Source organism: Mycothermus thermophilus (assembly GCF_041956435.1).
Source record: "Mycothermus thermophilus strain CBS 625.91 unplaced genomic scaffold VTJ04scaffold_1, whole genome shotgun sequence".
NCBI lineage: Eukaryota > Fungi > Ascomycota > Sordariomycetes > Sordariales > Chaetomiaceae > Mycothermus > Mycothermus thermophilus.
Window position 1 is genome coordinate 5,575,045 of NW_027191427.1, and position 23,997 is coordinate 5,599,041.

The window sequence follows — 23,997 nt, forward strand, 5'->3', positions numbered from 1 at the left end:
TTTGCTCTTTAGATCTCTTTTACTCAGCGTTACGCCGAAGAATGCCGCCGGCACCGCAGTCAGAAAACGAGGGAAGCACGTCAGCTTCGAAAATATCGTTTCCCCTTAGTCAACGGTTCTTAGTATCACGTTTGTCGCTGTGTCTGCTCTGTCCAGAGTACAGTACCGTACATAGGCCTTTTCACCTGTCCACCGGTTGCACAGTCACACAGAACCTGGAATCGAGCTCCTCGGACCCCCGCGTCTCTGGATTGTCACATCGAGGGCTTTCAGGACCATGTCGACGAATAAGGCGCACCGATCCAAAGATGCTGGCTATGAAGCAAGGCAGTGAGATGGTTGACTTCCCGGCCCTGCGTGGGTTGAGACGTGGTTCTGCCTCAAGATGCTCCGGGGCGTCGCGGGGAAGAGGGTTGTATGGCAGAAGGACCGGAGCATGTACATACAACGCATGGGATGCATGGCCGTTTGCATGGCTCGAGATAACTTTGGACTGTCCGGCTCTCCAGGACAGCAAGAGTACAACTTGGATACGTATTTGTGCGACAGCCACTGGCACCACGTGTAATTGGGCACTGTGTGCTGCAACGCGGTCGGCTTCACGATGGCCGTGGGGTTTGTGCGAAATGGCTGGAGAGCATGCGGGTGGTTGGCTGACAAGGCCGGCAAGCCGGCGGGGTCTTGGAGCGCCGGAGCCGGAGCCGCCAGAAGCCAATCAGTTCCATGCGCGCGGCCACTGGCCCGACGACAAGCGCCTTTGGGGCAGGCCGCGAATCACAGGCCATGACAGACAAGACTGCCAGTCTGCTGCCGGAGCGAAGAAGCCCCGGTTGGGCAGCCGGGCTGTGTGGCGCATTGGTGGAACAGCAGAAAGCTTGTCGCGAGCACAACACCCCAGCAAAACTTGGAGAACAGGGCATGGACAAGGACCAGGGAGGGCATGGCGCGAGATGGGGTTTGCTCGCACGCCGCTACTGCCACGTGAATCAATGATTTGCAAGTGGTGATGCCTGATATCACACTTCTTGTTGTTCGTGTCCACGCGCGGTTTGTCACGGCGAGCCGCTGTTCTCTCTGCGACCCCGCGCTTCTGAGCGGGAGCAAGCGGAAGCTCTCAGGTTCCCCCGTGTTTGTCGGCCCATCGTGATGTACTGTAGCTTGGGCAGTTTCCCGCGCGGCATTCTGTGGACTGGAAAGGAAGAGGAAAAAAAAAAACACCTCACCACTCTGGTGGGCCCAGATGTTGGCACATTTTGGGTGACAATCGTTCGAATGCTCCAGGGCTGACTCGTTGGGAATGCTCTGGCAATGAGACGGCGGTCAACAAGAGAGGAAGCAGACAAGGTGAAGAGATCAAACGATGGAAGCATGCAAACCAGGAAATTCTCACGAGCCGACCCGAACAAACAAAGCTCCCTGGGCGCCGCCACACCGTTTCTTGCATGTTGCTGGCCAATGGCGAGTGGGCAAGGCTTGGCCAGCTTTTACACTAGTCCGGAGAGCGCGAAGGCGAAAATGGCCGGAAAAGGAAAGAAGCAGAAGAAACCATCAAGAGTCTAAAATTTTCAAGAAACACCGGAGAAGAAACATCCTCGAGGGTCTTCACCGCCACAATTAAGAAATAGTTACTTATGTGCAATTGTACTGTGTCGGAGGTGCCGTTGTGCGTTCTTATACCAACCACGAGAAGTAAGGTAATTACGGGAAACAAGAGCCATCAACTGCAATGAAATGCATCTTCCAAGGCACGCCTTGGACTGTCCCTATTTGTGTCGCCTAGTCCCCGGGCCGTTTGCCAGCTGAAAAACGTCCGTCAAACCGCTGAGGAACCCGGGAAGCAGGTGGTGACCCGGGAAAAATTTGGGAAGTGGAAGGCGTACCCTAGCCCTCCCGAAAATCAGCTGCTTCGACGCTGTTCTAGCTCCAGGTCCTTGCCATGAGTCGGGGATTCTTTTCTTCCGCCCGTACGTGTAACTACCCGAGAACAAGCAAAGGCTCGGCTCCGGGGCAGTGGGACCGTTTTGTCCACCCCCGGTCGCCGGACATCGTCAGGTTCATCCCAACCAGCGTCTTACCGGCATCAGGACCAAGAACATCCCGTCTCCCGTCAACCCCAGCTCGTTTTGCGACCACCAATGACTCACCTGCCTCGTCGGCTTGATATTGCTCGCGCATGGAGAACGCCTCGTGCCTGATCTTCTGCAGCTTCTGGCCTCGCTCGCACTTCGGACAGGGCTTGCCCGGTTCTCGGCTTTTCCCCACGTCAAGCCGTACGAGTCTCCGAACACTCAACACTCACTTGTTCATTCACCTTCCGTGGTTGCGTTGCATGCTGGGCGCAAAGTACGAGCCTTGTCTTCTTCCTGCCCTCCCTCCATATAATATACATACATACACGGAAGGGAGACGGACGAATCGCCCGAGAGCCCTATCTTCCACAGCATGCTTTGCTGTGAGAATCACTGCGGCCGGCCGCCTCGACGCCAGCATCAGAGCATCAGCTTATGACAGACGCACAACCAGCCTGATGTCATCGTCAAACCTCCCCGCCCGGATTCCTGATGTTGTGATACATGTCTCCCCCGTCTTCCCTCTTCGTGCCGTCCCGTAAAGAATGCCTAAGTTGGTTGCTCAGCAGGCATGAGGTGCATATTCGTTTCCTTGCCGACTCTCCACCACCAGGTCGAGGGTCCCGAAATCTGCCTTCGCTAGCGTGGAGAGCCCGGACGGACGATGTATCGGGTGGAAAGTTCAGGACGTTGGCGATGGCTGGGTCTTCCTGTTCCAGATCACCAACCTCTCAACGAACCGCGTGCTGTAGGCCACCTTGCCGCTGCAGTCGTACGCGTGTAGGTCTTTGTGTGTGGCCATCCTGTTGTGTGTTGCTCGGTACCGGCAGTGGTTGGCTGTGCTCTGTATCCCCCCGTATGCCGTTGGGAAGAGTTACCTGCCCTCTCCTACTACCTTCATCGAGTTGGTCATCCTCCATCCCAATTCCTCCCACAATCTTGCTGTCGTTGCGTCTCATTGCCGTCACACCGGTCTTCGCACAGCACCCCCAACGACGCGATGCCGATATCACATAACCTCACAGCCTTCATGCTTTGTCATCGAGGTCAATTTTGCCATGCAGCGACTGAGACGCTGCCATGTGTGCATGTCGGACGCGAAAAGACGCGAAATGGAGGGTCGTTCCTCTCGGTCAAACTCCTGCCCTGCCATGATCGAGTCTCTGTCCCTTGCATTAGCCGGACCTAAGGGGGGGTCGCCGTTGCACGGGATTCGCCCGTCCCGCTACGGCTCATCGGGACGGCCCCTCTCCTCCATCGGCTGGCTGGACCCCCAAACTAAAAAGGCTCTTTTTTTTCGATCGATGGACCACGTACCAATAGCCAACAGCCAACAGGGTCGTTCGGGTACCTGACGAGCGAATTTTCTCGACGGCAGCTATCTTCGCCCTGCTACCGTTGTGTTCTCGGTCCTGACGGGGGCTTGGCCAAGCGGCTTGTCAGGTACCCGGCTTGACGTTCCCGAGATCCAACACAATGTGCTCAGGCTCCAAGTTCGACCTCCCTCGGCTATTATGTTGCACCAACCTGACTCTCGGATCCGAATCGGTGACAGCACGACGAAAAACTCTGATGGCACAATATGTCCTGCTGGCTGCTGGAGGGAGAGATCTGTTGTGGCGCTGGCACAATCACTCAAAATTCTCGCGCAAAGCCCCCTCCTTCACGGCGTCCGGCGGACGCCGTGACGTAAGTGCGCGCAGCATACCTGCGGCTTCCCTCGGGCTTTCCAAGTTTCCTTGTCGTGATTTTCCATCCATCCAACCCAACAAACGACCGGGCACCCGCTACTTGGTCAGGTAGGCAAAAAAGGCAGAAGTAGTCCGACTACGGAACTGCCAGGACCTAGTTGTCATTATTCATCACATGGGCGGCATAGAGAGTAGTGCCAACTCACTCATCTTTTACTCAGAGGGCCTACCAACCGTGGACTCACCCGTCTCACTCCCGTTCCCGACCCGAAAGATACCAATGGGATAAATCTCTTGTGCGTCACGATACTACATCCCGCGGCACCCAGAACATGAAGTTCCCATTGGCCACCCAACAACGGATAGGGCTTGACATGTACGGTATTTGGGTCAACCACACGGAGGCGCCAGATATGCCATTCTTAGATCTCAAAAGCTCCGATTGCGACGGTCCCAATGTTTTGTACAATCTGGAAGCCTAGTAAGGATGCCTAACCGTCTGCCGTTTGGAGGCCTTTTTTGGCTTTGACATCTCCTAATCCTGGAGCTTGAACCCCTCCCATACCATCTTCGGGCAACGGGACAGACGGCATCAAACCACGTTTCCCTGGTTAACGTCCCGAACGTCCCGTCTCCGAACTCCTCGACCCTTTCTGCTGTAAAACGTGGTTTCCTACCCCAGATTTTCCTTCGTAGCCTTCCCTTGCTGGGACACACAACATCGGAGATCCGGGGTCGATCCGTTGTGAAGGAGAAAGAGGTTCGGAGACGAAAATGCCACCGAGATGGTGTGAAGGTGTGATGCCGCCGAGAGCTGAAAGCTTCATTGTAACACCCAAGCTGGCGGGAGATACTGCTTCAATCAGCAGTTCCTGAACCTCGCGTCACCAGCTGCGCTGCACATGCGTTAGGTCCCTAAATCTGACATTAGGAAAGCAATGCCGACGATGAGGAGGCTGGATGAAAGGGAACGCTAAGGTAGTTGTGCAGCGTAGGATGTTTCAGGATGGCATTAGCTCTCATGACCCCCAAAGGCGACCAACGGTATGGATGATGTTCTCTCATGAGATGGTTGCTGTTCTGCCTAAGAGATAACACGCGACAGGTAATGATGGTGGAATCCTTCATCCAGCACCTCTGTATGCGGGCCTGCCGACCTGCATGGCTCATGTCCCAAGAGCAAAGACCTATTCTTAGTAGTAGTAGGTTGTTTTTGACGGTCAACATGGTTCCTTTTCCCGCCCAAGAATCACGAAGGATAGGCTCTAGGAGGCAAAGTGAGGGTCTCATGACTCGTTTTAGGGTGAAGCCAGAATGTGAACGGGGGATTTCGGGGGTAGGATGCCGAAATTCTTCAACCATGTAGTCGTAACGTTCGGCAAGAACATCTGCTATTTCGTAGGATTCAGGCTTCGAACGGTTCATGTGCCTTCACTGGCCCCCAAGAACCGTGATATGTTTATCCCCCCCGTCTAAACCTTTGGGACCGGCGGCAGTCATGAAGCCGAAGTCCACCCCATGTTCCGCCTGGTTCACCTCTCTCAGGTACAGACCGCGGTACCCCCTCTCCTTGTGGCGAGCCAACCAGACCTCTTGATCCCCCCTCCTCTTCATCGCTTCTCGGCGCTCTTCTATCCGGCGGCGTATCTCATCGTCGTCCAGGTCCACACTCAACAGCCTCTGCTCGAGGTCAAAGATGATCGTGTCACCGTCCCGAACCACCCCAAGCACCGAATCGGGATCGGCCCCCTCGGGTGACACATGGAGGACGATCGTTCCCGCCGCCGTGCCGCTCATTCTGCCGTCTGATATCCGCAGCATGTCCGTGACGCCCTGGGCTGCGAGCTTGCGCGGGATGGGAATGAGCCCGGCCTCGGGCATCCCCGGATGACCCACGGGTCCGATGCCGCGCAGGACGAGCACGCTGTCTGACGTCACGGGCAAGTCGGGATCATCGATCCGGGCGGCGAGGTCGGCGGCGCCATCAAACACCACCGCGGGTCCCCCATGATGAAGCAGCCGCCGCTCGCGTGCCGCGCTGGCTTTGATCACGGCAGCACCCCCCGGGGAAAGGTTGCCGCGGTGGAGGACGGCTAGAGCAGAAGAAGAGTACAATGGATTGTTAGGTGAGCGGATGATAGTGCTATGCGTCTGCGGTGGTATGCGGGCCAGTTCCTGTCTGAGTGTCTGGCCCGTGACGGTGAGGACGTCGAGGTAGAGAAGTGGTTTGAGTGCATGTAGAAGAGAGGGCATGCCGCCCGCGTTGTGAAAGTCAGTCATGTATCCATCGCCGCTTGGTTTTAGGTCGACAAGGAGGGGCGTTTTGCGCCCGATTTCGTCTACTGTTTGGGGTGTGATGGTGCCGGCGACGCCTGGGTGGCGGTTTGCGATGGCCATGAGGTGAACGACGGCGTTAGTCGACCCTCCGATGGCCTGTAATACGGTGATGGCGTTGAGGAACGACTCTCGTGAGAGGATTGTCTGGGGCTGAAGGCGTGTCTTTGCCAACTGTACCGCGTACGTTCCCGTAGCTTCAGCGATTCGCAATCGGGCTGAGGACACAGCCGGTGCAGTGGCCCCTTGAATAGGCATCATGCCGAGGGCGGCGAGGACACATGCCATGGTGCTCGCGGTTCCCATGACGCCGCATGTTCCCGCCTTTCTTTGGAGTTAGTGTTCTTGACCACAATGAGGGGAAGTTATCATGGCACTGCGACCGGACTTACAGTGGGCGCCAACTCCTCGTTGAGAGCGGCAATGTCCTCGATATCCATCGCACCAGCGCGGAACTTGGCCCAATTGCTTCGACAATCGGTACACGCTCCGACCCTGGTACCCCGGAAGCTCCCAGGCATCATAGGTCCCGTGACGAGATGAATGATGGGCTTGTTGGCCGATATGCCGCCCATAAGCTGAGCGGGAGTTGTCTTGTCGCAACCTGGTTTATTTACTCGTCAGCGACCCAAGGGTCTGACAAACGAGGCATTGTGTAGTTTCATACCTCCTATGAGAACCACAGAGTCCACCGGCTGTGCCTTAATCATCTCCTCCGTGTCCATGCTCATCAGGTTCCGTAAGAACATGCTCGTCGGCGCAGAGAAAGACTCGTGCAAACTGATGGTCGGGAAATCGATGGCGAGACCGCCGCTCAGTTGAACTCCCCTCTTGACAGCGTCGATGAGCTGGGGAACGTTGGCATGACATGGGTTGAAGCTCGAGTAGGTGTTGATGATGCCAACGATTGGACGAAAGAGGGCATCTTCACTGTAGCCCATGGCCTTGATGAAGAGCTTTCTCATGAAGAGAGAGAAATGGGCGTCCCCGTATGATGGGAGTTTCTGTCGCAAGCCGAATCCATCAGCCGGAAGTAGTGTTGAGAGATCATAGTCGGAATTGACAGTTGCCGAGCCAGGAGATAGAGGTGGTCTTGAGTCCATGTTGAGAGAGAGAACTTGAGACGGTGGTATGCTGCAATTCAAGAACACTCTTCATAGATGGAAAGACATACGATGTGAAGTCTCATAGCCAAAACAAGCCAGGAACACAATAAGGTATAGTTTCTCACTAACCCTTCTTAAAGTGTGTAGAGTGAGATGAGGACGCGGAGATAATCGCTGTTCTGTGTGATTTGGGAGGTGTGATTCGCGCTTCATATTGCGTCACCTCGTTAACGACGAATGGCAGTGGGGTATTAGCTATGAGGAAGATGGGAGGCGGGCTGGTAGAGTTGTAATAGCAAAAGACTTGACCTGACGAGCCCTTATTTTCAATATCGGTTGTGATCATCCTACGTTGCTATAATTGAGTCACAGATAGGCAGAGATGAACTGGTAAGCCAGCAACAATAAGTGTCCTCATGCTGGCTGACGAACTAGTGGTGAGATTCCCAGGGTTCAAGACCCAATGAGTTCCGGTTTCGCATTAAATGATGGCCGATGAGAACTCCTTTCCCATGCACCAACCAGTGAATGCTAGCTAGAATCCCGCAACGTCTCTCGCCAGGTAGCTAACTTTCCATTCAGAGTCTTCCTGAAGCACCGCGGGGACTGCCTGCTTCCTCAACACAGCCCGATCCTCACCATCAGCTCATGGCGGGGCATGTCCAGAATAGCCGATAATGTGTCAGAATCAGGAATGCCGTTCTTGCCATACGGCCGCTGCAAAAGTTCCTTGATATCCTCGTATTTCTTCCCCAAGGCGACAGACTCCTCACGCGACAGGCGCTCCTCAAGCTGATCCAGATCCGAGCTGGCCTCCTCCCGAATGTGGGGCTCCAGGTCAACCCAAATCGCACTGAGAGCAGCGTCGAAGCTGGCTTCGGAAGGGTCATAACGGCGCATGTGTCGCAGCTTGGCGTTGATCTGCAGCGAGATCATAGTGAAAGGGTTGCGCGCGGTCAGCGTTGTATGTGGAGACATTGATGAGGGGAAAACTCACGCTGTCGTAATCGTTGGACAGTCTGCGATGTCTATCTCCGCCGTTTGCAACGTGGTTCTCGAGGGCGGGAGTCAGGACGAGGTCTTCAACAATCAGGTAGCGATCCAGAGCCCAAATGAACTCATCCGGTTTTCGGGTCTCCGGGTCGGCTTCGCGAAGGCGATGGAAGAGGTCCTTGATGAGGGCATGGTCTTGTTTGACCACGGTTTTGATGCGAAGCATGTTGATGAACGATGTCTTTGGCTTCGGGTTTCGTCAAAATTCGGGGCTGTGATGGATTTGTATCAGCGCGTTGAGGGTTCGTGTTGTTGTTTGTTTGACAGGGCCAGAAGGCTGCAGACCAAGACATGCAAACAGATGGAGAGATTGATTCATGACGTCAAGAAAAGAGCAGAGTGCGACCCGTTGCAACCACTTGACCACATGCACACCGCTCCAAGCAGGAGTGATCGTAAACACCGAAAATGAAGTCTTGATCTGGAAGGCGACGCTTACATGCACAACCTCACTTTTCGACATGAGTTTGCTTGCTCTTGGTTTTTTTTGGCTATTCGACATTTCGTGTTCCGGTTTGGCGAGATGTCAAGGATCCGTTTTTGTCATATTGTGCACTGGCACAAGAAATTCCTCACACAGCAGAGGCATCCTGCGACCCTGTATACCGGACAACCTCAAAATTACCTGATTACTCTGATTTGTAGTTGCCCATCTTTCGTCCCCTATCCAATTCAATTCAACTCTCTTGCTTCTGCGTTTGCTCCTGGCAACGGCGAGCCCAGTTGGATGGAATGGGAATCTATCGTAAACCTCAGATGAGGAGAAGGAAGGGAAAAGGTGGGAGCAGAGCTCCCATCCTGTCCTAATGGAAGATAGCGACATGCTCTCTTTGTTGGTAGCGTTTGGAGGTCTGCAGGTAAGCGCGACCTGAACCGGAGCTCCAACACTGAGGAGAAGGGTTCAAATGGTGCCTGTGTCAGCTTCATCTAACACATTTTTCAAAGATCAATAGTCCATTTCTAGCGGCCAACATTTCCCCGAACCTCCCGAAGTCGCCTCTCCAGGTTTGGTTCAAGCAAGAACCATGCAGGGTAGGATTGCGGATAGTGTTTCCCGGGCCTGGGCTGTTTCTAGCATTTACTTGGTGAGAGTCATCTGCCGATAGAGCCTTGTCCTGTAGGTAAGCCAGCGGTCCTGGCACTTCGTGAGAAATGTACAGTAATTACCTAGGTTGCGGGAGATCAAGTGCCCATGCATCGTGAGCTTACTTGAGGTTCTCAGAACGACAAGTTGCTGTCGCATACTTTCTGAAATATAAACCCCAGTGTCTGTTCAATGCTATCTCCAAGCTGGACTCCCAATCTCATCTCACCTTGAGAAACCTGTTGGATCGCCTGGCCCATTGACAAGTCCAAAATCAACGTATTACGACAATGGCCTCCCGTCCAGATTATGGCATCAAAACCACAGGTTCAGAGGTTGCACAAGCGTTTGCCGATCGAATCCGGGGAAAGACAAGTTCGCCAACCCTAAATCATCTAATTACCACAATTGAGCCTTCACGATACTAATAACCCAGCAGTCCTTGTCACCGGGATCAGTCCCAAGAGTATCGGCGGAGCTACCGCCCTCAACATAGCGTCACAAGGACCCGGACTCTTGATCCTAGCATCGCGTACAGAGGCTAGACTCCAGAAGGTTTCAACTCAGATTGCCGAGAAGTATCCCGACGCAAAGGTAGCAACGCTCATTTTGGATCTTGGATCTCAACAGTCCGTCCGCAAGGCCGCCGCGGACATTGCCGCGCTGACGGACAGATTGGACATTCTCATCAACAATGCTGCCGCCATGGTCACGTCCCGACAGACGACTCCGGAGGGAATTGAGCTGCAGTTCGCGACAAACCACATTGGCCCGTTCCTGCTGACCAACCTCTTACGTCCTCTGCTCCAGAGAGCGGCGGAGTCGAACCCAGCTGGGGCTACTCGCGTCGTCAATGTTTCAAGCGAAGGACACCGGATGTCCCCCTTTAGGTTCTCGGATTACAACCTTGAAGGGAAACAAGTTCCTCCTGAGGAAGACCACGTCAAGCCTCTGCAAGGAGCCTTCGCCAAGTGCACTCCTGATGGATACAATGGTGTTGTTGCTTACTGTCAATCAAAGACGGCCAATATTCTCTTCACACTTTATCTGCAGCAGCACCTGCCAAAGTTCGGAATCGCTGCGTATTCCCTCCATCCAGGAAGTAGGTTTATTTCAAGTAATTATCTGGCACTTGCACGTTCCGTCTTGGTTAACGTATTTGCCAGCTATCCAAACAGACCTTATCCGTCATCAGGTCGACGAGTTGGCTGCTCAGATAGCTGCTCAGGTATACAAAACGACAACACACTGGAAGAGCCACGATGAAGGAAGCTCCACGACTCTGGTGGCAGCCTTGGACCCTGCCTTGGATGGTATGTCCGGTGTACATGGGTAGACTGTTGGCTCAGGGGTATTACTAACTGATCGATCAGACGTCAAGGAACTGTATCTGGTGGACTGCCAACCAGCAGAATGTGAACCGCACGCTCGCGATCCTGGATCAGCTGATCGTTTGTGGAAACTCAGTGAGGGACTTGTGGGAGAACGATTTGTGCTCGAGACTTGATGGTCTCTGGGTGCAGGAAGTATTACCTAAGACAGGCGTAAGGGATACTTAACGTGGATGTGAGAGCAAATTGAGATCTGGTGATGCAGGTCTGAAGCAGCCACCGGAGAACTGTGCCCTGTCTGCCCTGTCTATCAATGGGGCGTTCGGTTTACGTACGACCCGAGTGTTTAGAATGGTTCGGATGAATGTGCCACAACAAAATGGAAGCTCCGTCTAGATCACACCACAAGACACGATTATGTTGCGCTCTGGAACCCTGCTTGGAGCAAATGTCCAAGTTTGGGGTTCTCTCACACAGTGCCTCAACCAAAACCTTGGACTGGCCGCCACCTGATATTGTCGTCATCGCATGATCTCTCGATTCGGGACCTCCCATATATTTTTGTCCAGATTCAACCGCAGGCCCAAAACGGTGCTGGTTGTCAACAATGTCCAATGCCACCGGAATAGGATGACGTTGATGCCGTCGTAACCACCTCTACAAGCAACCATTTTATACCAACGTTCGTGGCCCAAGCTTGCGTTTGTCTCCCTGAGAGTTTGAAGCAAGCCGATCACCTCCTTCGACGCTAACATTAAGTGCCTAACGCAACATCGCATTAGTATCATGGCCGAAAGCAACGGAAACAAGCCCGTCTCAGAACATCTGTTTCACACGACGCTTACCGTGGTGAACTACCACAACGAAACCTACGGGGATACCCAAGATGTCTATGTGCTTGGAACACACACGAGCCTGCAAGCAGCCAAGGCATTTGCTCGATCAGCCCTAGCATCGCTCGGATATAACCCGGAGGATTTCGAAGTCTACACGGTTCGCCAGGAAACGCCGGACGAGGAGTGGCCTCATGGCGAAAATATCGTGGCCTTTGCAAAAACACCCCAAGGCCAGGATTTTCTTGTCGGCATTGACAAGAAGCCCAATACCGAAGCCCTCCCGGCGCGACCAGATGACACGGTGGAACTCCCCGAGGGCCAGGACCATCTCCACTACGTCCTTCACAGCAAGACCGACTACGACCAAGCAAAGGGCGGGTCGTTCCAGACGACAGACATCAAGGGGTGCTACGCGCAACGGGAAAAGGCTATCAAGGCAGCCAAGTCGGTGCTGCGCAAGGGTTGTGCCGAGTATGCTCAGTACGACGAGCGCAGGGACACTGAATCGGAGAGTGACTGGCCGTTTGGAGAGGATGTTGTGGCGCGAGCCGTAGCACAAACCGGAGAGAACTTGAGTGTGGCAGTCAGGTCGGTGCCGGGGGCGTATAAGAAGCACCGGAAATCTGTGGACAGTCATTGAAGGGCAAAATAGATCCAACCTTTGTGATTAGTGTATGGCTTAGGGACGACATTGGGGTTGTTGGTTCATGGGAATGAAGGAGTATTGCAGGCGAAGACAGTGGAAGGACACTTGGATGTGCAAACACAAGTTGATGCTTGTGCATAAGCCAACAGGGCCCGTAGCAAAATTAACAAATACCGAAGTATCCGCCCAAGTAAACGTTCAGATTTCCAGGGGGGTTTTAGGTTGTAGTAAAGTTGTTGAGGAGTTCTTCCCCTCCGCTGGGCGTGGTGATGGATCTGGGCCCGATTGGGTCACGTGCTTTCGCTCCTGGACGCGTTCTCACTCTTGACCAAGGCAGCCGCAATACGGTAAGTTACGTCGCTGATCCCCGACCAGAACTCCACCTCCGCCGCGACCTCGACTTGGACATCGCGGCACGCGCGTCGACAACCTGGAACACCCTTAGCGAAGCCTGTGATACGTCGGGAGTTGGTGCGCAAGACCACTCGAAAAGATACGAGATGTCCCCCGAGAAAACATCCCGTTCCCCGAAGACAGGCTCCAAGCGAGTGGCCCCTGACCACGACCGAGCGATCTCCCCTCCGCCGATAAAGAGGAAAGCCCAGGCTGCCATCTCGAGTACGAGTTTGAAGACAGATTGGAAGTTTGCATCGTCGTTTCAGAGGATTGACATGTTTTGCAGAAAGCGCAGTGGCCAACTTCTTTACGCCGACGTCGAAAAAACCCAAGGATCCCACAATTTGGGCAGAACGAGGTCCAGACGCGAAGCTCCCAGCGACCTTGCTGGTTGGAAAGTACATGCCGGACAATGAGGAGTACCAGAAACTAGAGGCTTCTGGGAAGCGTTGCAAGATCGCGGCGTTCGACCTGGTAGTGTATCCATCTCGACAGTCGTCACACTCAGCATCGTGCTGACTATTGACCAGGATTCGACCTTGATCACGTCCGCTTCTGGGAAGCGGTATGCTGATGATCCAGCCGACTGGAAGTGGTGGGATAACTCTGTCCCTAGACGCCTCCAACAACTGTACAAGGAAGAGGGGTACGTGATGGCCAGGGAAGGTTTTCGTAGGCCTTTCTAACCTCGTCTGGCCAGGTACCGAGTCGTCATCTTCACCAATCAAGGCGGATTAACGCTTCATCCCGATAGCAAATCCAAGAACTCAAAGTCGACAAAGAACAACAGGGTCCCCGTCTTCAAGCAGAAATGCAGCGCCATCCTGAGCCAATTGGGGATACCCGTCACTCTCTATGCGGCCACAGGCTCTGATATTTACCGCAAACCCCGGCCCGGCATGTGGACGGAGATGAAAGCGGACTATGGGCTATCTGATTCCGACATTGACCGTGAACATAGCATATTTGTGGGTGACGCAGGGGGGCGGATTGCGAAGCTTCAAGGGGGCAAAACCCTCCCCAAAGACTTCAGCTGCTGCGACCGTGATCTTGCCCACAATATCGGAATCAAGTACCAAACGCCCGAGGAGTTCTTCCTCGGAGAAGCACCGCGCGAATTCGCCCGGGAGTTCGACCTGGCAAACTTCCCGTTTGTCGAGGATGCCGACGGCGAGCCCAAGGTAGAGAGAAGAAATGACAAGGACATCATCCTTTTCGTTGGGCCGCCTGGTGCCGGAAAGAGCACGTTTTATTCGAGGTTCTTGAAGCCGTTAGGTTACGAGCGTGTCAACCAAGACCTGCTCAAGAGGTACGATCCGTTTACGAAACTCGTCCAGACCGAGTCACTGACCGTGGAGTTTCTCCTTTTTTAGCAAAGACAAATGCCTAAAAGCAACAGCGGAGTTTCTCGAAAAGGGCTCTTCTGTTGTCGTTGGTATGTGATGAAGTCGTTTTGTTTGCACAACCCTGCTAACAGAAGTTGAAAGACAACACAAATCCCGACCCCGATACCCGAGCTCAATGGATTGCCTTGGCGCGGAAGTTCAAGGTACCGATTCGGTGCTTCTGGTTCAAGACGCCGTTGCATCTCTGCGAACACAACGCCACTGTGCGATCTATGAATGACAAGGTAACCTTCTCTTGTAGTTTACTGGTCATGCTCTATTCGCGCTGGAGACAAGTTATCACGAGCTAACCTCGAGTGATGTCCTTCAGCTCAACCCCGAGTCTCGCCAAGCGCTCCCCAAGCTTGCGTTCAATGGCTTCGCCTCGAGGTTCAAAGAGCCAAAGGTCGACGAAGGGTTCCAGGATCTCGTACCCATCGACTTTGCATTCCGGGGCACGAAGGAAGAGTACGAGATATGGGCTCGCTATTGGCTGTAAGAAGTATGGGGGACTTTCGTGGCAGGTGCCGTGCTGCGGAGGTCGCCTGTGGATCTCGATGATCTTAAGACCTGCACCTTTCGGAGCGGCTAGTGAGATGCGGTCTCATCACTGAGCTGCTTTTTAAGGTTACGTACTTGCTGGTCATGCCCCAGTGCTGGCGACAGGATCATCACTTGGGCATGCCAGCCTTGGCTCCAGTTTTGGGTCCAACTGAAGACCCAGATCCTCACCAGGCGGCCTGTTGCGTCGAACAAGGCGTGAAGATTCCGCCACAACCCACCTCCGGCGGACGGCCGATGTCGATAATTGTCCTAGAGTCCCTTAAACTCTGAGGGGCCTGGCATAAGACTACCCCTTTGTACGGGTTGTTGTGCAGCTCCGCAGCTTACTCATGCCAATGACAGATTTATGTCAAGACACATGCACATGCACGCAGCGCTCGGAGATCAACACCGGCCGGCCGGTTCCAATATCCCGGGCATAGATCTGATGAGAACTTGATTTGCCTGGGAGCGGAAGGAGGGTTGACGTGTGGTTCTTGAGACCCCACCTTTATCAGAGAAACATGCCAGTCCTTTCCGGCGACCGAGGAGAGAACAGGGGTTGAACCGTTGCGCCAAGTCCCGATCGGTCCAGTGCTGTCCATCTGTCTAACGGCGCCTAGCCTGGCTGGGACTCGCGGGGTGCATGTGAGTTCCACAGGTATTTTGCTGGGATTGGCAGGTCACACACCCGCAAATCCACAAGGGAATATCCGGGCTTCTCATCCCCAGATTTTTACACCTATTCAGACCTGGGCGTGTTATGCATTAGGCACAAGTCATGGATTCCAGACCACCGGGCCGGATAGCTAACATTGCAGTATGGGATCGTTGCACAATCACCATTGTTGTTCATTGGGGAGCTGGGGAACACATGTTCTTCGGGCTCCGAGATGTCGGTGCTACACCGAGGTCGATACTCAACACCACTACTGGGCGCGGCACCGAGGACTCAAGTCAAGAGTAACTTGTCACCTTTTTCTGTGATCCTGATCATCGCCTGCCATCTTATCGAAAGGGAACGGCCACATACAGGTACCTCTAAGTATATTCATCCGCCACCGTGGGGTTGACGGAACTTCCGCTGCACCTTACGGTCCAATCATTGCCCACAAACAATCCGCTCCAAACCATGCGCCAACTTGAGCCGTGAACCTCACAGATGTCCAACGACACCAAACAGGCTCAGCTCGGTGGATTTCTGTCGTGACAGCTCCCTCCGGAAACCCGCCTGGTGCATCTCACACTGCAACTCGCGGGAGCGTTGATCTTGCTCCGTGCACTGATTGGCCAATTTCATGCAAACCACCTGCCGTTTCCAGGCTTGACAGGGGCCTCTGTGTGGACGACGTCCATCAACCACCACCATCAGTGGCGCTCCACCCCATCTGATACCGAGAAGTGTACAGAGTAACACCGAAGGAACATCCTATCGACGGTGCTCTTACTGGCCGCACAGAGTTGCAGTTGGCCTCTTTCTACACCGTACCTTTATCTCCAGCTTGTCTCGCCCTGTCCGGCGAGCTCCGAAAAATGATCCGCCTTGATTTTGCGGCTGTTCATGCCGAGGATGCAGCCCAACCCATGGCCTTATCAAGTGATCTTCAAGGACGTAGTAGTGGGCGAAAGTTAATAGAAAAAGTGTGAGCCCGCCATCCGCCGGTACCCCCGCTGGTCGTCTGAACTTGGGACATCCACAACTGGCCCCGGCGCCGAGAAGCTTTCTATTCCCGCGAAGCTTCACCAAGAGGAACAATGGCGACTACGGACGAGAAACCAAAGACCCAAGGCCGTGCCAGCCTCGAGATCACGACCCCGGCCCCTCTCGAGTTTCCCATGGACAAGAGGCTCAGCGTCGACAGCATCGGGCCCGGCGCTGCCATGGACCATGGGAAGGGACCCGTGCCCGCTACCGAGCCCTACGTCGTCGATTCGGAGAAGCAGAGCGAAAAGGTCGGCTCGCTACATGCTGGATCGGGGACTGGCGAGCCTAAGCACCCCGCTCTTGCGCTATGGCAACGCCATTGGAAGAAGATGGCCCAGCTGGCCGCCTTCATGGTCTTCACTGCGTTCGTATCCCCAGCTACATCCTTGACCTTCGGCAGGTTTGACTGACCGAAACGTTGCTTTCAGATGGTGGATCTATGGCCTCGTCTTCTACCGGCATACCGACGGCAAGGGGTGGCTGATCCCAACGCTTGTCTACATTGCCCTCCTCCTGCGACTCTTGTTCCTCTATGTTCCATCCAGGCTCGCCTTGCGCCCGCTTCGCTTCGTCTGGGTCAACACGGCTGTCCGCGTCTATGATGTCATCCCGGCCAAGTTGCACAAGCCAATTGCCGCCGCCATTTCTGTCGCTGTTTTCCTCATCGGCGCCTTGGTCCCCGAGGAGACGGGCGACAACACGCGCGCGAACCGCGCCGTGTCCATCTTTGGCCTCATTGTCATGCTCGGGCTCCTCACCGTCACATCCCGCGACTGGCGCCGGATCCCGTGGCACACTGTCATCGGAGGCATGCTCACGCAGTTTGTCGTGGCCGTTTTCGTGCTTCGGACCCAGGCTGGCTACGACATCTTCAAGTTCATTTCCGATATGGCCCGCGCGCTCCTCGGTTTCGCCAGTGAGGGTCTTGCTTTCCTCACCAACGCCGAGACTGCCTCGGCGCCCATGTTCATCACGGGTGTTATTCCGGCCATTATCTTCTTCATCGCCCTCGTCCAGATGCTGTATTATGTCGGCTTCCTCCAGTGGTTCATCCGCAAGTTCGCCGTCTTTTTCTTCTGGAGTCTGCGCGTCTCGGGCGCCGAGGCTATTGTCGCGGCTGCGACCCCGTTCATCGGCCAGGGCGAGTCCGCCATGCTTATCCGCCCCTTCATGGACCACCTCACCATGGCCGAGATTCACCAGATCATGACCTGCGGGTTCGCCACCATCGCCGGTTCCGTTTTGGTTGCCTACATTGGCATGGGCCTGAATGCTCAGGCACTGGTGTCTAGCTGCATCATGTCCATTCCCGCGACCCTTGCCGTATCCAAGATGCGCTATCCCGAGACCGAGAGCCCGATCACCGCTGGCAAGGTCGAGGTGCCGGAGAGCGAGGACGATGAGGGCACCGTCAATGCCCTGCACGCTTTCACCAAGGGTTCGTGGTTCGGTCTCAAGATTGGTGCCACCATCGTGGCTTGCCTCCTCACCATCATTGCTTTCGTCGGTCTCATCAACGGTTTGCTGGGCTGGTGGGGTGGCTATTGGGGCCTCTCCGACCCGAACCCGAAGCTTTCTCTCGAGCTCATTCTCGGTTACATCCTGTATCCCGTTGCCTGGCTGCTCGGTGTGCCCAAGAGCGACCTCCGCCAGGTCGGAGAGCTCATCGGCAAGAAGATCATCATCAACGAATATGCCGCCTTCGCTGCCCTCGTTAGCGACCCCCGCTACAGCTCCCTCCTGCCGCGCTCCAAGCTCATCGCTACCTATGCCTGCTGCGTAAGTTCCCATGCTCTATCGAATGCCAGTTATCGATGCTGACTTGCTGTTATTGTAGGGCTTCGGCAACATTGGTTCCCTTGGTATCCAGATCGGTGTCCTGTCGCAGATCTCTCCTAAGCGCTCGGGTGATGTCGTCAAGGTTTCTATCTCTGCCTTCTTCTGCGGTGTTCTGTCCACCCTGACTTCGGCGAGCATTGCTGGCATGCTCTTTACGGACTCGATGCTTTGAGATGTGACGGGGTAAAAAGGTTCGACTTTTGCCTACAGGTCATGGACGAGTTGATGCAAAGTGGAGATCTGTGTCGTCTGTAAACTAGTATATTATGCTCTCTAATAATGATACCCACATCCAAGTGAATTGACCATTCGAGACTCCATTATCGCCCAGCCATGCATCTGTCCCGTGCCATCAACAGCAGCAACAACACAGAAGGATCGTAAGGATCACCCCAAAAAGCCCACCCCCGGCTATCCCTAAAATTGCTGGGAGTCCCAACCCACCTGACCTACCCCCCTCCTTGCCTGTCTCTGGAGGTTCACTCGTGGCAGTAGCAAGTCCTGGTGCCGTGGCCTCTGTGTTCCAGACCGTTATTACGCCCGGGTTGGCCTGGCCAGTGTTGTTGACGTTGCCACCTGAAGACGTGAGGTGTCAGTCCGGCAAAATGCATACGTATGTTACGGAGAGAGTGGAAGAGGATTTTCTACCTGGGTCTTGGGCTTGTCCGGTGGGCGTTGGAGCGGGTGCTTGAGCGTATACAGTGGAGTATACGATACTCTGGCTTGCCACCGACTGTCTCTGTCAGCATGTGTCTTTGATAATCTCATGTTGGAGGAGACGAAAGTGAGAAATTTGGGATCGCTTGGACTTGGTATAACCTTGAACTGAGCCTGAAAGGTCCCGCATTCATTGGCGAAGAAAGCCATGATCCCGTTGTATGTATCGGCGCTGTACATGCCATCGATGGTACCAAGCGCCAGCATGCACCTGTCGGTTTCGTCAGAGATCCATTGGGGGTCGGCACAGAAGCAGACCTTGTCCTTGCAGGTTGACATCCAGCCCACGGATGAGATGGTGCCTGCTGCGCAACTCTTTTGGTTGTTAGTCGATTGTAGGCTTCAGCGCTCTTGAAGATGGTACACATCTCCGATCTACCCAGTGCCCCTGTGGTGAAGCATAGCAGAACGAGAACCTGCATTACCACGCCAACGGACGTTGCCATATTGAGATTCAAGGTGTTAATGGACATGCTCCATGAAGATGACCCAGCGGCTTGCTCGATCTCCAACGCAAGCATAAGCTCTATATATGCTGGTGATGAATTGAAATTTCAGGGGAAAGTCTCCAATGAATGGTGTTTGACGCGATCCAAAGCCACGGCGGTTATGATATACTCATAAGTATGTCTTGGCGATGGGCTGTGTTCAGCATCTGCACATGTTCACGTTAAGCGCTGAGATGGCACCTATTACGTTTGCAGATGTTATATTTGGAGACTCGCAGAAATGGCTTCTTCGCCAACCTGGCTCTCAGCTCTCACAATTAGATATCCTGTGGGCTATGCGAAAGGAATAGCTTAGCTCCCCTGGTAGCTTTCGTAAGAAAAATGTGTGTATGAACATTTATTACTGCCCAGTTTTTCTCGGCTGGTCCTTGTTTTATATTTTGCAATATTATTCACCGCAAAGATGTAGAATAGTTCTTTTGCTTTCTTATCCCACGATCCTCTACTTGTGTCTTTGGTAATCATCGAAGTTGTCATGTTTCGAGGTACCGAGAGTGGACTAGACACGAGACAGCTATGTATGTGTGGACATACATAGGTAGCCAGATGATAGGTCCTAACACCAGTGTAGTGTCCATCGGAAAATTAGAGGTGTAATGGGACGAGTTATTCCGTCGGGCCTAAGAGAGACGAAGAGCCGCATTGGCTGCGCTTCTCCTCCTCGGAGTGGTGAAACGTCTTGGGGTAAACACCCGGGCCTATTGCGACCCCGACCGGTCGCATGAACCACTCGTGCGGGACTCCAGGCTAGTTGCGGAAAAAGATGCGAAGGCTGCGTAGAAGCACCCGGGACATAACATCATACTAAACCCTTCCCCAGTTGCGAGAAACGGTCTCGGATTGGGGCGGGTCATGAATGCCTCGGATATGGTTAGACAGCATAGGTCGGGCAGGTAGATTGTTCTCCAGGTAGCAAGTAGTATTAAAGGCCGCGCCTTACCTCGGAGAATGTCCACCGCAGTTCAGGTGATATCCCGCCATCTTGCACCGGAGTCAGCCTGAGTGAGAATCCGACGATCCATCGCCATGGTTCAAACTTGGGGAATGGTTGGGGCTCTCTCCCTTTTACCCTGCCTCAGTCATGTTCATGCCTTGCCTGAGCAATGCCTCGGCGTGTGTGTGAACAGCCATGATCCGTCCATCATTCGGCGGGGGGATGGCACATACTTCCGGTTCTCTACCGGCGGCCGAATTGCCATCCATACCGCTCCAAACATTACCGGACCATGGACGTACAGAGGAGCAGCCCTTCCAGGCGGCTCCTCAATCAACCTGCCTGGGAATCAAGACCTCTGGGTATGCTGACCCGTGCCCCTTGCCGTTTAAAACAACAGCTCACACATATTGCTGCCAGGCCCCCGACGTAGCCCAAGTCGGAAATCAATACTATCTCTATTACTCCGTCAGCACCTTTGGTTCACAAAACTCCGCCATCGGTATTGCCCGATCAACCAGCCTAGATGCCGGGACTTGGACAGACCTTGGCTCAACGGGGGTGGTCTCCAACCCCAGCCTGCCGTACAACGCCATCGACGGTAACCTAGTGAATGAGGAAGGGACCAGCAACTATTTCCTCACGTTCGGAAGCTTCTGGCAAGGAATCCACAGGGTGCGCGTCACGCCGACCAAACAACACGGCAGCCCGTATCAGGTTGCGTTCGACCCCAGGGACCCGGCCATTGAAGGGCCAACAGTCTTCAAGAATGGCGAGTTTTACTACCTTTTCTTCTCCAAGGGCTCGTGCTGCGGCTACGACAGGAACAGGCCGCCGGCGGGCAAGGAGTACCGGATCATGGTCTGCCGGTCAACTTCTCCGGTTGGGCCTTTCGTCGACAAACAGGGCCGGTCATGCCGCGACGGCGGCGGCACCTTGGTGCTTGGAAGCCATGACTGGGTGTATGGCCCGGGTGGCCAGGGAGTCTACCGGGACCCCGTACTTGGACCGGTGAGTTTTCGTGGCCCCGATGTGTGGCACTGGAGCGGTGTAGCTAATCTGTGAACAGATCTTGTACTATCACTACGTTGATACTCGGATTGGGTTTGCTGACGGCCAGAAAAAGTTTGGTTGGAATCGCATCAACTTCTCGAGCGGCTGGCCGGTTGTGTGATAGTTGTCAGACGTCTTCAAAGACGCCGCTTGAGAATTCAGGGCTGGGCTGGTCGCATAGGCTCCATCTCGCTTGTTGGAGGTATTTGAATAATATATAGCACACAATAAACGAGGAGGCGAGCATGTGGTGTGCATGAGAGGTCAGTCAATGTTGGATCAGGCAGCTCGGGAGAGGTGATGCGCGGGATGTGCATGAAAGTTGCCCAACCTGTAAAGTTACGCAACGGTGTGTATTTTATGGACCCACCGCACTCACGTTAACCCGAATGGGAAATACCACTTAACGGCGTACCCACCTCCAAACGCGACTCGTCAACCTGTACGCGCACCGCGTCATCCGACCCAAAGCTCAGAGGAAAATTGTTGCCAAACCATCAACTGCACATCAGTTACTCAAATCTCGACCTACCGTAACGATGTCGGACACGGAAAGCTCTGATGATCTAGGATTCGTTGCCGAGGGTCTAGACTCTGACGAATCGAGCGGCGAAGAGTCCAGTTCTGATGGCGTTTCCAAGGGCCGCAACAGCCTTTTCGATCTTGAGGCTGACGACACCGATGAAGATGGCCCAGACTCGGACAATTTGAGCGACGAGGGGCCCAATTCTTATGGCGTTTCCGAGGGCCGCAACGGCCTCTTCGATCTTGAGGCTGACGACACCGATGAAGAGACATCGGACGAGAACGAAGAAGGGGGTATTGACTGTAAGGAGTCTTTCCCTTCGGCCTCAAATTCCGGTCCCAATCATCGGTTGACTGACAGATCTTCTTGGTGGTCAGGGAGCTTCGGCGTCATTCCAGAGGGCCACACCTTCTTCCCACAGTTCATGAAACTGCCGATCGAACTTCGATTCCGTGTTTGGGAATACATTTGTCCAGAACTGACCGGGAATGGCCGTGTCGTCTCTTTTAATCTCCGCGCCGGCTACTCCTGCGATCCCTGGGTTGACGACAGCATGTATCTGGACCAAACTACCGTCCGGGTACGCCTAATATCGGCGGTTCACCGCGAGAGTCGTCAACTTGCAATCAAGGCATTCCCTGACATCCTCAACTTTGGTCCTGACCACGAGTGGATCGTGCGATTCAACGCTCGCAAAGATGTTATCGGCCTGAGCACGATGATGACCCCAAAGCACGAACACTCGTCCATCTTCTGGAAGCTTGGACTCCCGTCGATCCCCGGATTTAGTGAGCGCGTTCGGCACCTCAAGATATTTGCGACCCAGACCCAGGATGTGGACCTTCAAGGAATGTTTGATAATTTTCCCAACCTTGAAGCCGTTTACCGCTGCACCCCACCACCGCTAGATCAACCCGAGTTGCTTCGGTGGTGTGTTTCGGATCGTATCAAGAGCTATTGCCCGCAACTGGTTGAGGATAACGGGATTGGAAACGAACGTTTCTTTCAATTTTTATATTGCTTGCCAAATCTGGCTGAGCATCGAGATTTTGCAGAAACTCAGATTCCCTTGCAGGGGCTTTTAGGGACTTCTGCTGAGTTAGCCAGCGTCAAGGCAGACTCTGACTGCAAAGTATGGCCCTTGATACGGTTCGAGGATCGGCAGATAGACTTCATCGAGCACCTAAAAACATGGGATGGGAAGGAGGATCTTAGCCAGTACATCCCGGAAGAATCGGATTTGTCCAGCGAATCTGACGAGTACGAGAGTTCTGGAATTGATGACTCTGAAATTTCCGACCATGTTGGTTCGGATATTGACTACTACATCGATTCAGAGGGGGAGATACATCAGATATCTTCGCATGAGGATGAGCCGGACATCAACTCTGACTATTCAAAGGACGACAGTGAACAGGCGTCATTGAATGAGGATGATCTCGAGGCGGCCGACCAAGGGAGCGATGAAGACCTTCAACCGTTCAGCCCTATCCAGGATTCCTCCCCCTCTTCCCAGCATAGTCCCGCAACAAGTTCAGGATCAGATGCCGCGGGCTCCGGTTCCGATTCAGAAGGAACCCCAGCGCCCAAGACCAAACGACCGAGAACGCGCCGTGTCGTTGCCGATTCTGACGACGAAGAAGAGGAGGAAGACATGCCTAGAAAGCGGGCTCGAAAGCGGGCTCGCATAGTGGATTCAGATGATGACGACTCCGACGATGATGAAGAAGAGGACGACGATATACCTCAAAAACGTCGAAAGCGGGCTCGTATAATACAGGAGTCGGACGATGACGCGTCTTCGGACTCGGAACACCCTCCCGATGACGATCCTTCTGAGGAAGAATGGTCCGGAATCTCGGGATCCGACGACGAAAGTGAAAGCTCTGAAGCAGAAACGCGGACCAGGCCTATGTCTTTGATCGAGAGGTTGCAGCTTCACCGCGAGAGGCACCCAATCCCCTCGACCGATGACGAGGACTCAGACAAGGAGAATCGAGATGAAGATGAGAGTGTCTCGAGCCGTCGATCCGACTTCGACGACGACGACGACGATGGTAGTGAGGATTCAAGCGCGGGGTACGGTGACACCTATGACGGCTACGGTTATGGGGAAGACGACGAAATCGGGGAGGATGAGTTCTGAGTACCAAATGGGGTATCCCGAGTGCGTTTTTATCTCGTCGTTACTGTCAGTGCTTCCCATGGGAACTCACTAGCGGGGTATATCACGCAAGCAT

At 54.1% G+C, this 23,997-nt stretch overlaps 11 protein-coding genes across 11 annotated transcripts; 6 read left to right on the plus strand and 5 right to left on the minus strand.

Moving 5' to 3' along the window:
- Positions 1–774: 774 nt before the first annotated feature.
- VTJ04DRAFT_2081 (uncharacterized protein) lies at positions 775–2,871 on the minus strand (the record flags this gene model as incomplete). The annotated part of the gene is made up of 3 exons (XM_069359840.1): positions 775–974; positions 2,145–2,251; positions 2,810–2,871. 3 exons carry the CDS (start codon positions 2,869–2,871, stop codon positions 775–777), a joined length of 369 nt encoding a protein of 122 aa, XP_069224689.1.
- A 2,320-nt stretch (positions 2,872–5,191) lies between these two features.
- VTJ04DRAFT_2082 (uncharacterized protein) lies at positions 5,192–7,059 on the minus strand (the record flags this gene model as incomplete). The annotated part of the gene is made up of 3 exons (XM_069359841.1): positions 5,192–6,418; positions 6,487–6,698; positions 6,762–7,059. 3 exons carry the CDS (start codon positions 7,057–7,059, stop codon positions 5,192–5,194), a joined length of 1,737 nt encoding a protein of 578 aa, XP_069224690.1.
- Positions 7,060–7,818: 759 nt separating this feature from the next.
- VTJ04DRAFT_2083 (uncharacterized protein) lies at positions 7,819–8,419 on the minus strand (the record flags this gene model as incomplete). The annotated part of the gene is made up of 2 exons (XM_069359842.1): positions 7,819–8,121; positions 8,198–8,419. 2 exons carry the CDS (start codon positions 8,417–8,419, stop codon positions 7,819–7,821), a joined length of 525 nt encoding a protein of 174 aa, XP_069224691.1.
- A 1,208-nt stretch (positions 8,420–9,627) lies between these two features.
- Positions 9,628–10,844, plus strand: VTJ04DRAFT_2084 (uncharacterized protein; the record flags this gene model as incomplete). The annotated part of the gene is made up of 4 exons (XM_069359843.1): positions 9,628–9,712; positions 9,774–10,439; positions 10,504–10,650; positions 10,711–10,844. The coding sequence occupies 4 exons, from the start codon at positions 9,628–9,630 to the stop codon at positions 10,842–10,844; spliced, it is 1,032 nt and encodes a 343-aa protein (XP_069224692.1).
- A 610-nt stretch (positions 10,845–11,454) lies between these two features.
- On the plus strand, positions 11,455–12,144 carry VTJ04DRAFT_2085 (uncharacterized protein; the record flags this gene model as incomplete). Its single annotated transcript, XM_069359844.1, has 1 exon — positions 11,455–12,144. The coding sequence occupies one exon, from the start codon at positions 11,455–11,457 to the stop codon at positions 12,142–12,144; it is 690 nt and encodes a 229-aa protein (XP_069224693.1).
- A 506-nt stretch (positions 12,145–12,650) lies between these two features.
- Positions 12,651–14,430, plus strand: VTJ04DRAFT_2086 (uncharacterized protein; the record flags this gene model as incomplete). Its single annotated transcript, XM_069359845.1, has 7 exons — positions 12,651–12,768; positions 12,833–13,020; positions 13,077–13,192; positions 13,247–13,855; positions 13,920–13,981; positions 14,034–14,176; positions 14,263–14,430. 7 exons carry the CDS (start codon positions 12,651–12,653, stop codon positions 14,428–14,430), a joined length of 1,404 nt encoding a protein of 467 aa, XP_069224694.1.
- A 1,799-nt stretch (positions 14,431–16,229) lies between these two features.
- VTJ04DRAFT_2087 (uncharacterized protein) lies at positions 16,230–18,190 on the plus strand (the record flags this gene model as incomplete). Its single annotated transcript, XM_069359846.1, has 3 exons — positions 16,230–16,543; positions 16,608–17,958; positions 18,017–18,190. 3 exons carry the CDS (start codon positions 16,230–16,232, stop codon positions 18,188–18,190), a joined length of 1,839 nt encoding a protein of 612 aa, XP_069224695.1.
- A 39-nt stretch (positions 18,191–18,229) lies between these two features.
- On the minus strand, positions 18,230–19,014 carry VTJ04DRAFT_2088 (uncharacterized protein; the record flags this gene model as incomplete). Its single annotated transcript, XM_069359847.1, has 4 exons — positions 18,230–18,267; positions 18,463–18,594; positions 18,667–18,751; positions 18,838–19,014. 4 exons carry the CDS (start codon positions 19,012–19,014, stop codon positions 18,230–18,232), a joined length of 432 nt encoding a protein of 143 aa, XP_069224696.1.
- Positions 19,015–20,270: 1,256 nt separating this feature from the next.
- Positions 20,271–21,352, plus strand: VTJ04DRAFT_2089 (uncharacterized protein; the record flags this gene model as incomplete). Its single annotated transcript, XM_069359848.1, has 3 exons — positions 20,271–20,540; positions 20,599–21,189; positions 21,248–21,352. The coding sequence occupies 3 exons, from the start codon at positions 20,271–20,273 to the stop codon at positions 21,350–21,352; spliced, it is 966 nt and encodes a 321-aa protein (XP_069224697.1).
- A 37-nt stretch (positions 21,353–21,389) lies between these two features.
- On the minus strand, positions 21,390–21,691 carry VTJ04DRAFT_2090 (uncharacterized protein; the record flags this gene model as incomplete). Its single annotated transcript, XM_069359850.1, has 2 exons — positions 21,390–21,562; positions 21,664–21,691. The coding sequence occupies 2 exons, from the start codon at positions 21,689–21,691 to the stop codon at positions 21,390–21,392; spliced, it is 201 nt and encodes a 66-aa protein (XP_069224698.1).
- A 79-nt stretch (positions 21,692–21,770) lies between these two features.
- Positions 21,771–23,903, plus strand: VTJ04DRAFT_2091 (uncharacterized protein; the record flags this gene model as incomplete). Its single annotated transcript, XM_069359851.1, has 2 exons — positions 21,771–22,059; positions 22,135–23,903. The coding sequence occupies 2 exons, from the start codon at positions 21,771–21,773 to the stop codon at positions 23,901–23,903; spliced, it is 2,058 nt and encodes a 685-aa protein (XP_069224699.1).
- Positions 23,904–23,997: the final 94 nt, after the last annotated feature.